The sequence below is a fragment of the Triturus cristatus genome, chromosome 2_1 (genome assembly GCF_964204655.1).
Source record: "Triturus cristatus chromosome 2_1, aTriCri1.1, whole genome shotgun sequence".
Lineage (NCBI taxonomy): Eukaryota > Metazoa > Chordata > Amphibia > Caudata > Salamandridae > Triturus > Triturus cristatus.
In genome coordinates this window covers 354,392,655-354,413,876 of record NC_140581.1, presented here as the reverse complement: position 1 = coordinate 354,413,876, position 21,222 = coordinate 354,392,655, and the positions used below count along the sequence as shown (strand labels likewise).

Here is a 21,222-nt window from a genome sequence, read left to right as displayed (position 1 = left end):
GGCCCATTGCGGGCCCCCAGGGGGGTGGGGGGCTGCACTTGGGGGGTATCTATGGTACCCCCCTACATTGCCATACTCAAGGTGGGAGGCACCGCGCGGTGCCTACCACGTTGTGCATCGCAATGCAAACCATGGTTGTTTAACATTGCGTACGGTGCTGCAGCCAGCAGCACAGTCCGCAATGTCAAACTGCCAGCATGCGCCCGCCAGTGTGGCGGGCACATCCTAATTCGGCCGGTGGGACCGGCGCACCTATATTGGACGGTCCCAGCTCCGCAGGGAGGGCGGGTGGACGTAAGTCCGCCCGCCTTCCTAATGGGCACCTTAGTTTGCACTTTTTAATTGCACAGTGTTTCACAGAATTCACACTTTTGTTTGTCCATCTTACTCTCTAGAGTTGTAACTAAAATGAAGCCCAGTATGAAGTTTTGAGTTCTCAGGCATGGGACCCTTCAACATCTGTTATGTTTTTTAAAAAAAAATTATAAGGAGCTCTCTTATCTTTTGATCATAATATGCAACAATGTTCTGTGAGCAGAATTACCTCAGTGGTGTTTATGCACTCATTTCTCCCCAAGTAGTACGTCAGTCAAGTTACATGTGAACTTGTGTGTCTGGCCTTCAGCACCACCTGATTACAAAAGTAGCCCTGTGAGAATTGAGATACATCTTAGTAGCCAAACCAAATACGTTAGAACTGAGGGGAAAGTGGTAGAGTACTTTGTAGATAAAGCAGAAGCTATTGCATTATTGCAAGAAGTTAATCAAATCATCCTTTAGTCTCTACTGGTTTGTCTGTTGCGAAAGTGACTGCAGCCTCATCTACTCCACGGTTGACATTGACCGTGCCTTTCGACTTCTGCTCTAAAGTGCAAATTAAATAGGGGAAAACCTCTTGATTAAAGTATTCTTTTTAACAATTAAATAGATAACACAGCACCATTCATAAAGGAGTACTAGTTTGCAATTTCAAGGCAAGCAGTATCATCACCAGTGTATGGAATCTTTATCTTCTAAACCTTTATGGTGCTTAACAGCCCTTAGGAAGAAGAAAAACATGTCATTGTTCTGTTAGCAAGACCACCGCGCAGTCTGCATCCAAATACACCTTTCTCCCTTATTTCCTTCTATTATACCAGCACAATGGATGATCAGTATTACCCTGCACACTGCTTTCCTAGCTAATAGGACGTACTCCTTAATTGGAACATAAGTGAACAATATGCAACTCGCATGATGATTTCCCAGCAGTAAGCTGGCACACCACCTCAGTGAATTTACTGCTGAATTCTCTAGATGTTACTATTTGTAGGTTGCAAGTTTAAATCCCTGTAAGGACCACTCAGCCTTTCTTCTATGGTTCCTTCATCTCATGCAGGATGCTGCTTTCATCTGGTAGAATCGCAGGCAAACACTCTATTTTGACTATCCTAATACATGCGGTGCTGAGTTAGGGTTATAGTCATTGGACACATGGGGGCGTGGTGGCTATCAGCCAGGCATGGCGGCTGTCTTTTAGAGGAGCTCCGGACCTGGGCCGACATAATCCTGGCGTACACAGCCTAATCTGTACAGGAAAGCCTCAAAAGTGTGAGGTTACACAGCGGGGACGGCGGAGAAGACTCGGTGCCGCCAGGGGACAAGGGAACACCAGTAGTCGACGTTGTGTCCCTGGAAGCCTAATGGCGCAGCAGACCGCCGAGCGCGAAGAGACGGGAAGGATCTGAGGCCTACGATACCTGCGCTCGCACGGCGGTGTAACTGCGGCTGTGCCAGGAGTACGCATTGCCTTGCCGCCAGGCAGAGTCGCGAGGAGCTGCGGCTACGGGTGCTACGAGGGAGACGCAGCGTGAGAGGCGTGCCAGCGTGGCGGAGACAGCGCATACGCAAGGCCAGGGATGCAGAGCGGCCTACTCCCTGGTAGCGCGGAAATCTGTGTAGAAAGAGCACTGCAGGCGGCGCCTTTCATGTGGTCTCGGCGCTGAGGAGGGAATACACACACTGCAGGTACGGGCGGCAGGCAGAAAGAGTGCAAGTACCTGAATTTAGATCCCCGTATGAGGTGTGCAGGATACTGGAAACCCCTGATAGAGACGTGCTGGGAACTGCGGGCGAATGGAGGCAGTGAGTGCCTGAAGATGGATGCTTCCGAGCCTGGATTGCCTGCAGGAGTGAGGAGTGCAGAATACCCCCTGTGGCAACAATGAAGGGCGCGCATACCCATAAATGACTAGGCTTCACTGGGGATAATTCCAGCAGGACCGGAGGCAGAGACGTGAGTCCTGCGTGAACTACTGTGGTCGGGCAGACGGCGCGAGGCCTGCGGAGGACCATGGTGAGACCGCAAAGCACGCAATCCCCGGGTTATTGTGGTTCCCCACGTTCTTGCTGACTGCTATGATAGGCACAAACTGGGCATGAAGTTGCAGAAAGAGATACTGAGTCACCAATGCAGGGATCGCAGTTACTGCGTGGAAAAGGTGGGGAAATTAAGGCCTCCCGCCCCAGTGTGTGACAAAGTGACTACATTGCAAGACATACCACGCAGTGAGTGGCAGAAGACAAGACGGTAGGCCGAGGGGCACTGTGTGGTGTGAGACAAGCGAGAGGGCCGCGACACTGTTGTGCGGGAGCTGGAAAGAGTGCTGAAGAGGTGCACTGGTGACCTCCAAGAGTGCTACGCTGCAAACCGGCATCCATTCCACTTGTGCTGCCTGCTGTTGGAGTGCTTTGCATGATGGGACGCAAGGGAGTGAAACACCAGGACCAGGGAGAACAGGACTCTGTTCTGGAGACGGCGGCTCCAGCGATTCACAATCCCGGGATTGAAGGTACCTCACAGAAAGTAGCACCAACACCTGTAGACAAGCTGGATCTCATACTGCAAGAAGTACATGAATCTCGGAAAGCGATAGAACTTCAAATTGGAAATCTAACTACTGGCCTTAACTTACTCAGAGCGGACCATGCTAAACTTGCGGATAAAGTGAAAGATAACGCTGCGACGTTTGAGGAGGTGGCTTCGCGACAATCGCAGGCTGACACCAAGATTACACAGCTGCAGGATCAAGTGGCTACCCTGCTAGACAGGGTGGAAGACGGAGAAGGAAGGGCCCGACATAATAACATCCGCGTTATCGGACTGCCAGAGAAATGTGAAGGGAGCGACGTGACTAGGTATATGGAGAAGTGGTTCCGGGACCACGTCACCAGTGAAGGACTCTCCATGCAATGTTGCATAGAGAGAGCGCACAGGATACCTACCGGCCATCCGAAACCAGGAGCTCCGCCTCGACCTCTAATTGTGAAACTACTGAACTTTCACGACAGAGACATCCTCCTACAAAAAGCTTGTGAGTCATCTCCTATAAATTTCGAGAATACAAAAATGTCCCTATACCCAGACTATACAATGCTGGTCCAAAGACAGAGCTCTTCCTTTATAGCAGTTAAGAAGAAACTTCGAGACTTAAACCTGAAATATGCACTCATTTTTCCGGCGCGTTTAAAAATTTTACACGACCAAAAATCCTATTTCTTTGAGAGCCCCGGAGATGTGGAAGATTGGCTAGAGGTGATGGAACTAACAAACACCGCGCTGACTAACTCTCAACTCACTGCAAAGAGCAAGACGAGTTCGGGGAGGTCCACTGGGCGGGGTATCCAAAGAACGTACCGGACTCCTGCACGGCAATACCTCACCATACAACAGATGCAACAGAACAAATCAAAGGCACTTATAGCTGCAGCCATGTTCACGCATACTTCGGGAGTGAAAGCTAAGACCTCCTCGGAAGAAGAAGCAACGCATATATCGGACTCTGAGGGTAGTGTGGCTCTGTTTCCATCTGCGACCCCGCAAGTCATTAAAGACTTATACGGATGACTGTACCCGCAAGTATATGTTATGTACCTACACAATGGGCTTTTGTTCATGTACAATGCTTATTAATGATTAGGCCTAGGTTCTGTAGAAGCTCAACTGAATTGTTGTTAAGAAGAACGCACCACATGAAAAGCGCTAGCGATGTCCCCCACATGGCAAAGGCGCTATGCATGACCATTGAGTTTTTATTGTTTCAGTCAAGTTGTATGGTCCGGTATAGTTGGAAGACCAGACCGAGTATTGGGATGTTCAGGGAGAGGAAAAGTCTCACAGTATGGCGATGGAAAACTAGGCCATTTTACTTATACATCACATGCATCTCCCAAAGGCTACAAACTAGTTGCAATGACAGCACAGAGTAAATACACTATAATAACATGGAATATACGGGGAATGGGAACAGTGCAGAAACAGCATAGGATACATGCACAGCTACAGCGTCGTAAGGCAAAAATAGTATATTTACAAGAGTCTCATATGATAGACAGTGAGGTGGCGAAACTGTGCAAGAAATGGAGGGGGCACATTTTTTCCACCTCCTACTCCAGTTATGCAAGGGGAACCACTATGTGTGTGTGGCATGGCGTACCATTTATAGCTCTGGAACAGAGGGTGGACAAACTAGGAAGATATATATTCGTAACGGGTACATTAGATGGGCAACCTGTAATCCTTGGCACTGTGTATGCTCCGAACTTCGAACAAGATAAGTAGTGGGACAGAGTGAGCGGGGCACTGGCGGGATGGGAGTCACAGCCATGGATACTGGGAAGAGACTGCAATGCGGTAATGGACGTGGCCCTAGATAGGTCACATCCGCCACTACATAGAGCAGGTGTGTTCAAGCAAGCTGAGGCATTGGATAGGTGGGCACAAGGATGGGAGTTATGTGACGTCTGGTGGATGAGGCACCCCACACACAGGGAATACTCCTATTATTCTGTAGTGCACAACCTACATACCAGAATAGACAGGATATACTGCTCCACCAGGATAGCAATGCAAACGCTTCATGCCACGTATTTACCAAAAACCTTTTCTGATCATAACCCAATGGAAATTACCATGGCATGGGGGAGGTTAACCATACCAGTTCCCACATGGCGGTTATGGCCGCAGCTGCTGGAGGACTCCATATTCCGTAGCGACCTTCCAGTAACCATTGATCAATACTTTGCAGAGAATAGCAATACGGCGACAAGCAGACTCGTAGAATGGGACGCTTTCAAAGCTGTGATTCGGGGGAAAGCGATAAGTACGACAGTGGGCGCCCGACAGGAACTCCATTAGGCTTTGATAGATGTGGAAGACAGAATGGGTATATTGGAGCAGTAGGCTGTAACAAATGATGACCGAAAGGGCCCACTGCAAGAAGCGAGAATAAATCATGCAGAACTTCTAGAGCCTCTGCGGGTCATAGACTATCAAACATATACGAAGAAAGCACACGCTGAAGCAGATAGGTCTGGGGCACTACTTGCCAAATTAATCCGAGACCCCCCCCCCCCCCCCCCCCCCCCCGCGGTGGTTATAAATGAAATTGCAACAGCGGATGGGACAAAAGTTACTACACAGGCAGATATCAACACGGCCTTTCGGCACTACTACACTGCATTATACAGTACAACAGACCATAACTCAGAATCCCAAGCAGAAGCCTTCCTTTCTAACTTGACATACCCAAGACTCACAGCCGCAGCTCAGAAAGATCTCACAGGACCCATTACCCAATCCGAGATTAGAGTAGCCCTGAAGGGACTACCGCGGAATAAAACCCCTGGAATAGACGGGCTCCCCGTAGAATTCTATAGTACGTACGCAGAATCCCTAGTACCTCAACTGGAAGTGTTATATAAAACAGCATGGGAGAAGGGATCTTTACCAAGTACAATGGCGCAAGCGTTAGTAATATCCCTTCCGAAGACTGGGAGAGATCCCACAGATATGGCCAACTACCGACCGTTGTCCCTGCTAAGCACGGAATATAAAATATTAATCAAGGTGCTGGCTAACAGGTTATTTGTCCGGGCTAATCCACACTGACCAAACCGGGTTCCTTCTGTCACGTAGCACATTGTTAAATATCAGGAAGTTAAACCACTTAATGACGGAAGCCCCGAGCCGCTACCCACATGCGGACTGTCTTTCTTTAGATTTAAGACAAGCCTTTCATTCCATTAACTGGGAGTATATGTTCCAGGCCCTGGCGAAATTTGGGATCCCTGAGGGGTATATCGCCTGGTTACGTCTGCTCTATAAGGCCCCTATGACGTGAGCCCGAACTGGTAGCCATATTTCGGAGGAATACTCCATACATAAAGGAACTAGGCAGTGTTGTCCCCTATCGCCTCTTATTTTCATACTGGCATTGGAACCATAAGCCATAACACTGCGGAAAGAATTTGCAGATCGGGGCATAATGTTGGGAAATACAATACACCTGTGCTCGGCATATGCAGACGACATCATTTTGTATCTACAGGACCTCACTATGCCATTAGCCTCAATATCCGACATGTTCCGTCGATTTGAAATTATGTCTGGATTGGCTATCAATGTGGGGAAATCACACGCTTTCTTCTTCACAGACCATGCAGGAATTGACAGTATGGCCTTTGGAGACGCTCAACTAGTGGTGGCCCGACTACTTTTAAATACCTAGGCATACAAATTTACAGGGCACATGAAGATATGTTAGATGGTAACTTGCACAAAGCAATCCGGGCTCTGCGGTCCAGTAGAGTTCTCTGGACGGCATTGCCACTATCTGTTATGGGTAGGGCGGCCCTAGCAAAAATGGTGGTGCTGCCGAGGCTCTTGTACTATTTCACAAATTTACCATTAATCGTTTCGCAGGCCACGTTCAAACTGCTGAACAAGATGCTCTCTGAACTTATTTTGGGGAACGGTAGAAGACGTATAAGCTTAAAGAAGCTGCAAGTAGGCACACAAATGGGAGGCCTGGGTGTCCCGGATTTGCGAGCGTACTACTATGCAAGCCAATTACAGTGGCTATCATATTGGACGGCGGTGCACAATTTGCAGGAAATAGGGCTCACAGAGGCAGACATCGACAACGGTGCATTACATATGCTATTATTACCTGGTCGCAGACCCCCGAGAGACCTTCCCCCACTGTTGACCATGGCGCTCCGCTGCTGGAAGGCGGCACTACACTACCCACAAGCACCCCCGGCATATGCAGGTAGCATTCCTCTGTTGGGGATCCCACTAATGGGAGGCACAATCACAAAACGCAAGCTGAAGCCCTGGCTGGAGGCAGGGTTTAGCACGGTGTCAGATCTGTTCGGGGATGGAATACTACTATACCATGATACCTTTGAAAACGAAACTGGGGTCCCGGCATACTTATACATACTATATGCTGCATTGCTGAGATACATAAAAATGCACTGGGCACCGCAAAGGCAAGAACCCCTTACCAATGACCTGGTCAAGGTGATGTATTATATGGGGAGAGGTAGACACCTTATAAGATGACTCTATACAGGCATCAGCTCGCATACGAAAGCTGCTCTTGACACACTGAGGACTGCATGGGCGGGAGACATAGATAGAGACATAACAGATAAAGAAAGGGCAAAGATACTGGAACATCCAAGGACGACTTCGAGGAACACGAAGTTCAAATTCATACAGACAATGGTATTGCACCGAGCTTATCTTACTCCACATAAATTAGATAGAATGTTCCCCCATACCCGACATTATTGCTCGAGATGCTTGCTCGAAGGAGCGCATCTACTTCACATGCTATGGTCCTGTCCAAAAGTGCGGGGATACTGGGACACTGTCAGGCAAAGAACAGGGGAAGCGACAAACCGGGAAATACAGAATACAATAGAGGAATGCATCTTAGGACTCCACAAAAAGTATCAAAGCATAAAGTTCAATACCGCTTTATAGATCTAGCGCTCATCTTAGCTATACGTAATATAACTATGAGATGGAAATTGCGGAGACCCCTAGATGTACTGACCTGGCACACGGAATTACTGCGGTGGGGCACTGCGGAGAGCGCGGCACTGTGTAGAGAAGAACTCAAGGGCTTGCGAAAAACACCAATAGTGCTGGAATGGGACGTGATGCTGGAAGCCATAAAATCAGTAGACGGAGACTAAGACTCTAAGTAGAGTATAAAACTGTCTGCGCAGAAGGGTACCTAAGTCATGTTAACAGCGCATAGACAGGGAGATGTATTATAAGCACACATGGATTCGACATGAGTATATACCAGAAGATGCAAAATGCGCAAGATTCAGACATACGCGTGAGACTGGGGAGGAGTGGGAGGAGGGAGTTGGGTACTGTTTATCGTATTAATGTGACAATGCATTACCATAAATTGGGATTGCTATCCCAAAAGAGATGTGACTTGCTGCAATTATTATGTAGACCGAATCTGTACAGTTATATTACAGCAGGACTGTATCGTAAATATGTGTATTTGATATATGAAAGGACTACTGATGCTGCAAATATGTAACGTGATGGTATATAAAAGATTTCGAAAACCAATAAAATATGTTAAAAAACATTGGAGACATTCGTGCCTAGCTTGGAACCATTCAGTCACTGAGGATCATAGTTTAATTTTGTTCTTCTAGCCCGAACTTCTTTGGCCCGTAAAGCATGTTGCCCTAACTTGGTTTACCAATTCCGATGGGCGAGGGAGCGATCCATTTTCCACAAATCATGCATATTGCCATCAACACCAGGTAAAAAATAATCTTTCTATCCTTTAAGTATGTCCCCTCTTCCTCCGCCTTTTGTAATATTAAAAAAATAACTGAGGGGCTTACTTTAACAACTTTGTTAATTATTTCAGAGATCACTGAACTTACTTTGTCCCAGAACTCTTTCAACGCAGGGCAGTCCACAAACATGAAGGTAGTCTGCGCCGACTAAATTACAATTCCTGCAATAGGGCACACTTCCCTCATTTATCTTCACCGACTTGTGCAGTGACTAATATGCGGTGTACAATGTAAACAAAAGGCTTCTTTTAAAGGCCACAGGGCTCACCATGTCATATAAAGTGCTGAAAGATATTTGCCACAAATTCTCAGCCTGATCACTTGACAAGCAACCTTCCCAGATTCTTTACGGTGGTGGTGAAGTAAAATCTTTGACTTGGCAAAGCAACTCATACCATTTCATGAGCTTCTTAATAAACTTTGGGAGTTGTAAGCTACCTTCAATTTCTGTGGATTCCTGCAATCCATGCTTATTTGCCGATACCCAGGAAAGTAGCTTAAGATACTTGAACTTAGACTGCAGCACCGCCAAGCATATTCTGAGTTTCCCCACCTCCAGCCTTTTCATGGCGGTGAAACTAGGGCCCCCTCTTACCTTGTACACTGGCATGCATGCCTCCCCATGTGTGCATGTACGCCCAGTTCTTGCACAGCATGGACTAAACATTCCATGCGTTGCAGGAACTAGCTTTGGCATTCCCATGCACCGTCGTGAGAACGCCAAAGGACCGCCCACCAGGCCAAGCCAGGAGAAAACTCCTAATCTGGGGGGCGGCTGTCTACTTTGGCATAGCAAAGTCGTAATCCGCCCCTAAATCAGGGCACAACATGTAAGCTAGACCTGTTGGCTTTGCCACTGCTTGTTATCATTAGTCTCCCCCAAGAAAATTAGAACCCTCTTCCCCAACTGAAGTACAGTGATTAGTTTGATAATGGAATTATTGGCACAAGTAAAGATCTATAACACTCTCATAAATTTATCTCAAATATTTAGACATGGGGTTTCCTTTGATTTATGTGTAATGAACCTTGAGGTGCTGATACAGAATATCGAGTTGGAAATAGCGTGAATCAGAAATATCAACAGCAAGAATATCGTGGTCAAGAATATCGCCTTTAAGGTAAGAAATATAGAAGTCATTAATATTGTTTGCACTGTTTAAAATATAATTTTTTTAATTAGTGTTAAGTTTTTTAGTTTATATTTTAAATGTATGTGATGTATGTTTTTTAGTATAAGTAATGTTTGTTTTTTCATATAGGTGCTAAATTTTTTGTAGTGATGAATTTTATTTTAATTAAATTTTGCATTTTTTTATTCCGTAGCGGGTTATGGGTGGATAGGTGCATTGGGTGGAAAGTAATTCTATTATAATAAATGAATGATAATTTTTAATTAATTTAGATTTTATAGCGTTAATTTTGGGAAGTAATTTATTCGTAATTAATTATTAATTGGTTGTTAGTTAATAATAATTGATAATTATGGTAATTGTGTATTTTTTAGGTGCAGGGTTTTAGGGGTAAAGGGTGGGAAATAATTTATTTTTGATTAATAATTAGTTAATTTATATTAGTTAATTGATTGAAAATTAATTATGGAAATTGTGTTAATATTTTAGGTGCGGGTTGTGGGGTTTATAGGGGTAAAGGGTGGGAAGTAATTTATGTTTAATATTTAGTTAATTGATATTAATTAATTGAAAATTAAATATGGAATTTGTGTAATTAATTTTAGGTATGGGTTGTGGAGTTTATAGGGATAAAGGGTGTGAAGTCATTTTTGTTTAATTAATAAATAATTAGTTGATCATTAATAATTAATTAATTTATATTTAATTAGGGTATTTGTTTATAATTTTTGTGTGTGGAGTTTATTGTTATAGGAGTACAGTGTGGGCAGTAAATTAATTTTACTTTATAATTATTTGGTAAATACTATTAGTTTTATAATTGAAAATAAGTTTTAGTTGTGTAATTAATTTGTTTACTTTTAATTTGAACTGTGGGTTGTGAGGATTATAGGGGTAAAGTGTGGGAAGTTAAATCATTTTTATGAGTTTTAATTTGTTTAATTAATAATATTTCTTTAATTGGTAATTAGGTTAGTTGAGGATGCACATTTAGATGTGGGTTGTGAATTGTGTGGTATTTTAGGGTAGGAAATAAAAAAATTGTATGTAATTATTGTTTTTGTTTCTAAATAATTTTTAAATAAAAATATGTATTTGTTTGGGAATTATTTTTTATATTATTTAATATATTATTTGTAGGTATTTGTTATATGTTTTAGCATTATAATTTGTTTTTTTAATTTTATTAAATATATTTGTATTAGAATTTTTATCATTTATTTTTTAAATATTTTTATTGTTGTTAAAATGTTGTTTGTTTTTAATTTTGAACTGACTGGAGTGAGAATGGTTACTCTTCTGCAATCCAACACTTTACCTACTGCTACAATCACTGGAGTGGGAATAGTAATTTTTACCCCTCCGCAATCCAACACTTTCCCTACTGTTGCACTCACTGGAGTGAGAATATCAATTTTTCCCCCTCCGCTAGCCAACACTTTCCCTACTGTTGCACTCAATGGAGTGTGATTAGTAATTTTTACCCCTCCGCTGTCCAACACTTTCCCTGCTGTTACACTCACTGGAGTGGGAATAGTAATTTATACCCCTCCGCTGCCCAACACTTTCCATACTGTTACACTAACTGGAGTGGGAATAGTCATTTTCACCCCTCCGCTATCCAACACTTACCCAAATGTTGCACTCACTGTAGTGTAAATAGTAATTGTTACCCCTCCGCTATTAACACTTTCCCTACTGTTACACTCACAGGAGTGGGAATAGTAATTTCTACCCCTCTGCAGTCCAACGCTTTCCCTACTGTTGCACTCACTGGAGTGGTAAATTTAGGTTTAAAGATTTTTAAATAGTTTAATGTTTTCATTTATAATAGATTTTTTTTGTTATTAGATTTGATGTTATTGGTATATATACACATATATATATATATAATATATATATATATATATATATATATATATATATATATATATATATTACCTACTGGCGGTCGCCAGTAGGTAGTTATAGTTAGGACCACGTTTCCATAGGAAATCCGCAACATTCTATTTTGAATAACTTTGGCGCCGGTTGACGAATCCTCGCGAATTTTTCAAAATAGGTGGGGTGCTACGCTCCGCTCCTACCCTGAAAGTCTCGGGGGGATTCGTCAAGCGGGGGCTGAGATAAAAGGGGGGTCCCAAAACGCGTTTTTCCCATGCATTTTTCCATAGGACCTTTAGACACAGCTACAGCCCAAACGGCTGAACAGAATTACTTGAAATTTGGCAGAGAGGTAGTCCTCAGGTCAAGGAAGTGCCTTTTGTAGGTTTGGTGTAAATCTGTTCAGTAGATTCTGAGAAAATAGCCTTTAAATCAATATATATATCTGTGGCAGCTTACGGTGCGCTTACGGTGCGCTTACCGTACGCGTACGGTGGCGTGCGCGAGCGCGATTCTGATTGGCCCTTAGATCTTAGTAAACATTCGAATCGGTCGAAACCAGGAAGCGGCGGCCGCCATTTTCTCTCTCGCACTCTGCCAGGGGGTTGAAAAACAAAGTGCAAATCATGTAAAGGGGCTGTTTACACAGCTCCCAAGCACCTAGCCATGTCGAGGGAGTCCCCAACGATCCCCCAAGTGAAAAAAGGCAATTTTAATTTTTTCGAAAATTTCGCCGATTACGCTTACCGTACGCGTACGGTAAGAAATAATAATAAAAAAAAAAAAATATCCACATTCTCCCCACCCCGTGTGCAAAAGGTGCCCGAAGAGCACCTTTTGTGCATGGCTCATCAGAGATAAACAAAACATATTTTACCTGTCACAACGATGCTCATCATATGACCTCCATGTGCGCACGATGCGCTAAGCGCATCGTGCGTTCATGGCCCATCTAGCGTAACGTGGGCACGCGGTGCGCGAAGCGCACCGCGTGCTCACTGTGTGCGCACGGTGCGCGAAGCGCACCGTGCGCGCACGGAACGAACTGCGTTAAGTGGGCGCGCACGCCACAAATGGCGTAAAGTAACTTAGCATTTAAAAAACCGTACAAATTCACTGAAAAAACCATAGGTTTCACACACGTTATAGTTAGGAATTAGCATTTAAAAAACCTTGCAAATTCACTGAAAAAACCATAGGTTTCACACATGTTATAGTTAGCTGGACATTTTACTGATAAAAAACCAATGAAATTCCCCCGTTATAGTTACTGTAGGCAACTATAACTCACGCGACCGTAATCCTCTGCTGATGACATATGTGTCTTTATGAAAAAAAAATATTTGTAATATATGTATAGCTAAAATTTAATGGAAGAAGACATGGGCAAATAATGTCTAAATACAGTATTAGCATCAGCAGAGGATTACGGTCGCGTGAGTTATAGTTGCCTACAGTAACTATAACGGGGGAATTTCATTGGTTTTTTATCAGTAAAATGTCCAGCTAACTATAACATGTGTGAAACCTATGGTTTTTTCAGTGAATATATATATATATATATATATATATATAATTTTTGGTGTACATTTTTATATAAAATAAATTAAAACTATTGGTTTAATAATTGTTTTAAAGGAAATGTATATTAATTATTTATATGTGTAACTTTTTAAAATTTAAATTAAATCTACTTTATTGTTTAACATATTTAATATTTATCATTTTTATATATATATTATATATATATATATATATATATATATATATATATAACATTCGTTATTTTGTACAACTATATTTTTTACATCAATGTTTTTTTCTCGATATTTGTGTACTTTAAATAAAATATATATATTTTATTTAGCAAGTTTCATACAAACTGAGTCAACAGTATGATTCCAGTACATACAATACCGTCTGAGCACAATCGACATGGTACAAGGGTTCCAGCCTATGATACAATAGCAGTAAAGGCATGGAGGCACAATGTCCAGGGTTCAGTGGAGACTAATGAAAGTGCTAGTGTCAGCTCCGATGCGCGGATACAGGTCCATGGTCCAACAGTGCGCACTCGCTAAAGGGTAGAAGCAGGCAGACCCCCACCCGACGGAGGTCCCACTGGAGCCTAAAGAGTATGCATCCAGACGATTGTGTCCAATAGCAGCTCCCCTGGGAAGGTGGTGAGGGGGGGGCTAGTCAGTAGTGGGTCTGACAGGGTGTTAAATGAGGTACGTGGTGAGGGGGGCCCATATGTCACGGGGTCTGGCGGATGCGGGGAGGAGGTCTGCGTTGGTAGTCAGCTGCTCCTGCCAAAGGATCATGTCGCTGAGCCAGTCCTTGAACTTCGGTGCCCTGCCCCTACCCCATCTAAGTTGAAAAGGATGTATTGAGCGCTCTATCACCATGCGGTTTCTTGGCGCTGTAGGCAGAAACTGAAACCTGAAGGAGGAAGAAAGGAGAGATTTAAGAGGGGTAGGCTAGGGAAAACAAATGGGTTTTGAGTTTGGCTCGGAAGTCTAAGTAGTAGGGAGTGGATCGGATTGCGAGGGGGAGTGAATTCCAGAGAAGAGGGGCAAGGGTAGAGAATCTGGTGCCACCAGATTTCTTCTTGCGAAAGCGGGGGACCTTAAGAAGAAACTGAGTGGAAGAACGGAGGTCTCTGCAGGGGACATATGCGTTTATTTTAGATCTGATAAAAGCGGGGGCAGTGCCAGTAAGGGACATGAAGGTCAAGCAGCCTATCTTGAAGAGTGAGCGTTCCCTGATGGGAAGCCAGTGCAGAGTCCTTAATACGGGGGTAATGTGGCTAGATTTGGGGAGCCTGTAGATGAGGCGGGCCGCTTGGTTCTGGATGAGCTGCAGGCGGCGGCATTCGTAGGCGGGAATGCCGACGTAGAGGGCATTGCCGTAATCCAGGCGGGACGAGATGAGTGCTAGGATAATGAGTTTAAGGGCTTCAGCTGAGAAGTAACTTGAGATTTTGCGAATGGTTCTGAGGGCCAAGAAGCACGAAGAGACTACGGAGCTAATCTGGGGGCGCATGGAGAGGTCTTGACTAACTTTAATGCCCAGGGTTTTCACAGAGGCTGAGGGTAATGGGGGGGGACCAAAGATGGGGGGCCAAAAAGCAGAGGACCAGGGGTTGGAGGGACCACCAAGGAGAACCAGCTCAGTCTTATCAGGGTTCAATTTCAATTGGTTGATATTCATCCAGTTGAATATGAACGTGAGGATGGAGTGGACCTTGGAGATGGAATCAGGGGAGGGAGAGAGATTGAAAATGAGCTGGAGGTCATCAGCGTAGTTAAACGCCGTGACCTCCATGTCCTGTAAAGCAGCGATGAGGGGGTGAATGTAGAGGTTGAACAGAAGGGGAGATAGTTAGGAGCCCTGGGGTACTCCGCAGGTGACGGAGTTGGTAGGAGCAAGAAAGCCCTCCAGGCGAACAGCCTGTGTGCGGCCGGTTAAAAAAGAGGCGAGCAAGGCCAGGGCCGAACCCCGCAGGCCGGCGCCCCCGACACGGTCGAGGAGAATGGAGTAGTCGACCGTGTCGAAGGCAGCAGAGAGATCAAGAAGGACTAGGGCCTGGGGGAGTTGGTATCGGCACTGCGCCTGAGCGGATTCCGTAGAGTAAGCCGGCCGAAAGCCAGCCTGATTAGTTGCTGGGAGGTGATGAGCTTCAATGTGGTTGGAGAGTGAAGTAGTAATGTGGCTCTCCAGAATTTTGCTTAGGAGTGGCATCAGTGAGATGGGTCTGAAGTTTGAAAGTGCGGCAGGATCGGCACCGGGCTTTTTGAGGATGGGAATAACAGTGGCAGATTTGAACGAATCAGGTACAATACCGAGGGTGATGGAAGTATTAAGAAGGGTAATAGGAGGGGCCGGGCAGCGGGAGAGAATATCTCTTAAGATGTATGCCGGGCAAAGATCGGCAGGGGAGCCCGAGGTGACTTTACCCAGGAGAGTGCAGAAGGCCTCTTCAGAGATCAAGGGAAATTGGTCAATGAAGGAGGATGGCGGAGGTAGCGGGGGACAGGTGAAAAAGGCGGGTGCCGAGGGGATGTTCTGTTTTATGATGGCAATCTTCTCAATGAAGAAGTAATTGAGGGCATTACAGAGGGTTTGGGAGGGAATGGGCCTAGAAGCGGCTCTGTCAGAGGCAGAAAGTTCATGCACAATTGTGAAAATCTCCTTAGGTTTGTTAGCTGCCAGATTAATTTTCTGAGAGAAATATTCCTGCTTAGCGGAAAGGATGGACTTTTTGTACGCCTGCAGAAGAGTCAGATAATGAAGCTTGGAATAGGGACAGTATTTGCGGCGCCAGTGGCGCTCCGCCTGACGGAGTGCGAGTTTCTGAGTTTTGAGGGTGTTGGAAAACCATCTGTTGGCATCGTGGGGGCGGCGAGTTCTGACACATCTGAGAGGGGCGACCTGATTGCAGGCTTCAGAGAGCCAGGTGTTGATGAGGGCTACCTGCTTAATTGGGGGAAAATCAGTCAGGGTGGGGACCGAAGAGGCTAAAGAAAGACCTAGGGCGACCATGTCTACTCTGTTCCAATTACGGGCATAGGTGTTTTTAGGGCAGGGAGGAAGGTTAACCTCTGCCAGAGGAGCAGAGAAGGTGATCAGAGAATGATCAGACCAGACGCAGGGGGATATATTGGGTGTGGAGATGGGTAGGTTAACAGTCCAGACTTGGTCGAGAGTGTGACCGTGAGTGTGAGTGGGAACAGAAATATGAGGGATGAAGTTGATACTATGGAGGGCGTCCGAGAAGTCTTTAGACATGGAGTCTTCGCGCGGGTCCCCTGGCCAAAAATTGAAATCACCTAATAGCAGAAGAGAGGAGTTGTTGACGACCAGGGTGGCTAAAAGGTCCTGTATGGCTGGGATGAAGTGAGACATGGATTGAGGGGGACGATAGAGCAATACAACGGTAAGAGGGATCGCAAGATTGGTAGAGCGTGCCACCAGAAGGTCGACTGATGAAATGGGAGGGTGAGGAAGAGGTTGGAATAGAAGGTTAGAGCGAACAATCATAGCCACTCCACCGCCCGTCTTACCCTCAGGGCGGTCAGTGCGGAGGATATTATAGGAGTCTGGAAGGGAAGTGAGAACGTCAGGTAGGGAGTCGGCGGTGTACCAGGTTTCAGTTAGACACAGGATCTCGGGGCTGGAAGTGTTGAGGAGGTCGAAAAGCTCCAATTGGTGCGTGACGGCGGATCGGGTGTTAAGGAGGGAGATCGAGGCCGAATGAATGGGGGCTGCCCGATGATTTAGGGGAGAGAGAGGGAGAGGTAAGGCGTGATAGCATGGCGTGGGGTGTAGGTATGGGGTTAGAGGGGTCAATGTGGATGGGTCGCGCAATATCTAGAGAGTTGATCTTGGCCAGGATAGGTGGACTGATAGGCCAGGAGTCGTGGCAGGCCAGCAGTTGAATAGGTGAATATGTAAGGGAACAGGCAGGGTGCAAGGCCCCGGGGCCAACCTGGCGCGGCAGGTGCAGACAGGCTTGCCTTTGGCGCGCCTTCGGCGCGCTGGCAGCGCGTCCGCTGCGTGGCCGGGGCAAGCACATCTTTGAAGTAGGGCCGGAGGGGGCGTGGCCTAGCGGTAGTGGGCGTGTCCTCGGCCCAGGGATTCCCCAACAATGGCGGCAAAACTATCTCTGGCCCCGCGGCAGCGCCTTAATCGGCTGCACGGTCAGGGAAACAGGGGGTGAGTGAGCACAAAGTGAGATATGAGGGGAACCCAGCACAGTTATTTTAAAACAACAGAGGACAAGTTAAAAGCAGTGTCGAGCGCTCCCGTCTTCCGCCTCAGGAGTCCGTTCCAGTCTAGTACGCGCTGAGCAAAGAGGCGCGATTTAAATAACCGGAGGGGGCGTGGCCTAATGGTAGTGGGCGTGTCCTCGGCCCAGGGATTCCCCAACAATGGCGGCAAAACTATCTCTGGCCCCGCGGCAGCGCCTTAATCGGCTGCGCGGTCAGGGAGACAGGGGGTGAGTGAGCACAAAGTGAGATATGAGGGGAACACAGCACAGGTATTTTAAAACAACAGAGTACAAGTTAAAAGCAGTGTCGAGCGCTCCCGACTTCCGCCTCAGGAGTCCGTTCCAGTCTAGTACTACCCTGCGTCTAGCTAACAGCGTACTGACAGTGATGAATTTACGGTGTGCCGCTGGCAGCTCAGCCGTGTGACCAAGCAGTGCAAGTAATGGGGATCTCGGTAGCTTCAGGGGCGTCATGAGCTCCAGAGCATCAAAAATCTGTTGCCAATATGAGTGCACTACCCCACAGTCCCAGGACAAATGTAGAAAGTCTGCATTATCTGATCTGCACCTATCACATCGTGCGTTGTCCCGCAGTCCGTATCGATGTAAGCGGATGGGTGTATAATACATTCGATGGAGGAATTTGTAGTGGGTGATGCGTAAACGGTTATTTGAGGACTCAAGCTCAGTCTGTTTGCAGCAGTAATCCCACTGCATGTCTGTAATGTCGTGTCCCAGATCTGCGCACCATTTGGCACGCGCCGGGCACTGAACATATTCAATGTCCATGTAGAGGCTATGGTACAGTGTGGACACAAGGTGTGAGGCTTCTGAGGCGCGCAGTATGTGATGGAGTGGGGCGACCGTGGGAGGTTTCCATGGGTATGATGGTGTGTGTTCCCTTACCCACATAGAGAAAGACATCCATAGGTTAGGGCGGGCCGTTTGAAAAAATGTGCCATGGTCCTGAATTTGCCATTCAGATAAAGGTCTCCCCAGCATGTGATGCTGTGCTTAGTCTTAGTCTGAGAGAAAATTCCCTCTTGAAGCAGGAGCATTTTGGGATGGTACGTGAGAGGCAGCAGTGGGGAGTAGAGCCTCGGCACCCTGAGTAGGTGGGAGAGACGCTGCCAGGCCTTGACAGTGCAATCTACCGAAGATAGTCCCTCTGGGCGACCCCCAGGGCAAGACAGGAGGAACCCGTCCAGTGGAATGGGATGTGCCAGCCAGTGCTCCATAGCAACCTGAGGCATGTACCTGGGGGGATGGAACCAATAATGTGCGAAGTACGCCTGAGCGCACAGATAGTATAGTTCAAAATTGGGTACATCGAACCCTCCCTCCGAATAAGGGTGAGTAAGTATATCCCACTGCAGATGTGGCTGCTTGCCCCCCCATACGAGTCTAATGAGCTCCGACCGAAGCACCTTAAAAAAAGGGTTTCCCAGGATACAATGGTATGTTTAAGAAGAAGTATAAAAACTTAGGGAGGATAATCATTTTGATGAGCGATACACGCCCCGCGATAGTGAGGGGAAGGGCTATCCACCTGTTAATGCAGCCCGTGATGTGCTCAAGTGCACGACCATAGTTACATTGTAGTAGTTCCTCGCGGTCATTGGTGATCTGAACCCCCAAATACCGCACCTCCTCCGTGCACCATTCAGTTGGGTAGTCAGTGTCAAATGGTACCGCCGCGGCGGTAAGCGGGTTTATCTGGGATTTAGCCCAGTGGATTGTGATCCCCGAAAGACCAACAATTCCAGGAGCGGATTAAGGTTTTGGTGTGGATGTTTCACATAGAGGGTGACGTGGTCCGCATATAGAGAAATCAATATGGGACTTATAAGGCACCTAAGAGCCTTCTCCTGGTGATGTTGCCTGAGTTTCGCCGCAAGTTATTCCATTACTAGGGCGAAGAGAAGCGCCGAGAGTGGGCAGCCCTGCCGGGTGCCCCTCGTGAGCCTAATGGACGTGGAGGTATGCCCGTTTATTCTCACCCTGGCTGTGGGTGAACTATAAAGCAGACGTATCCAGGCCAGAAATCCAACAGAAAGGCCCATGTTCTGAAGAGTATTGAACAGGTAGTACCACTCCACCGAGTCAAAGGCCTTCATGGTGTCTAAAAAGACCACCACGAGAGCCAGTTGGGGATCGACGTTGTGAATAACGGAGAACAGAGTGCGGAGGTTATGGGAGGTCGCCCTGCCCAGTATGAAACCTGCCTGGTCGGGCAGCTCCAGTTTCTCCATCAGGAGACTGAGCCGGGTTCGCTAGGAGTTTCGCGAGGATCTTTGCGTCGGTATTGATAAGGGACAGGGGCCTGTACGAATCGCACTGGTCAGCGGGCTTGCCAGGTTTCAAGAGGTAGACTATAAGTGCTTCCCTCATGGTGTCCGGAAGAATCTGAGCCTCCAAAGCCTCCTCTTAAACCTCCCATAATATGGATATTAACTGCTCCATGTAAGCCTTGTAAAAGTCTACTGGTAGACCATCGGAGCCCGGGGCCCTCCCAGATTTAATTTTCATCAAAAGGCGCGTCCAAAAATTCCCGTTGTGAGTTCCCCAGCCAGCCCAGAGAGATATCTTGAAAGAAAGGGGAGAAGTCTAGGGGCTCAGCCCGGCGTGAAGTGTACAGTTCCTCTTAAAAGGAAGTGAAGGCAAGTAAAATGTTGTGGCTGTCTCTGTGTCGCGTCCCCGCAGCATCCAGAATATTGTGGATATAGTTTGAAAAAGCTAGGTTGTTGCACCTCTGCGGCCAAAGCCCTTCCCAGCCTCTCCCCTCCCCGTACCGGCGCGCAGGGAAATATTTTCCCCGAAAGCTAGTCTCATGCTCGGTCGCCTCCGTATATTCAGTGAGCTTGTCCCGCATCGTGGCTGCCTGGGTGCCCGACGTGTCACACCACATGTCCGCCTCTAACTGTTTGAGTTCCCCTTCCAGTCGGCGCAGCTCCCGCCGGATGTCCCGGAGGACACCGAAGCTCTTCGACATTCAAAAGCCCCGAATGGTGACTTTAAAAGCGTCCCAGAAGGTGCCCACACTGGTAACTGAACCTCTGTTACGGTTAAAAAAATCCGTTTTCTCCACGCCGAGCTCCGCTCGGAACACTGCGTTCAGCAGTGCCTCAGGCACCAACCTCCAGCTAAAGGGGGAGGCAATAGAGTTCGGGGGAATCACCTGTAGGAGCACGGGTGCATGGTCTGAGAGCGCTCTGGACATGTGTGTGGTGGCAACAATCCATGGCCCCACCCCACGGGAGACCAATCAGTAGTCAAGGCACGACCAGGCGGCACGAGCCGTGGTGTAATAGGTGCCCTCTTTCTGCCCCGGGTGGTTATGCCACCACGTGTGCTGAGAGGAGGTCAGAGAGTGTACGCTGGGTTTTAGTATAGTTTTAGGGCATGGCATGAGAACGATCCAGTACAGGACATAAGGTTGTATTCAGGTCCCCACCCCAGAGTATATGGGTCGAGCCCACATTCAAGATTTGCCCCCAGAGTGCAGCGTAATAATCAGGATCGTCCACGTTTGGACCGTAACAACTGACCAGTGTGACTGATTGTGTCCCCAAGACACCCCAGAGCATGCAGTGCCTACCAGAGCGGTCACTCAACGAGCCACCCAACACAAAAGGAACGCCCCTCTTGACCAGCATCAGTGTGCCACGTGAATATGAAGAGTAAGAGAAGACCCTAACTGCTGCCCACCTACTCCCAAAGCAGGTCGACCTATGGGGGGGTCAGTATGAGTCTCCTGAAGCATCGCTA

The 21,222-nt window shown here is 46.9% G+C and overlaps 1 protein-coding gene across 8 annotated transcripts in view; it reads left to right on the top strand.

Moving 5' to 3' along the window:
* The window catches only part of ARL15 (ARF like GTPase 15), a 1,560,154-nt gene that overhangs the window by 1,377,060 nt on the left and 161,872 nt on the right, over positions 1-21,222 (top strand). For 3 of the 8 annotated variants that reach the window (XM_085631270.1, XM_085631265.1, XM_085631269.1), the window contains one exon: positions 8,515-8,625. The exons of the other annotated variants lie outside the window; for them this stretch is intronic. In XM_085631270.1, coding sequence (XP_085487396.1) covers positions 8,515-8,625 — 111 coding nt within the window. The remainder of the gene's footprint in view (positions 1-8,514; positions 8,626-21,222) is intronic. 8 annotated transcript variants of the gene reach the window in all.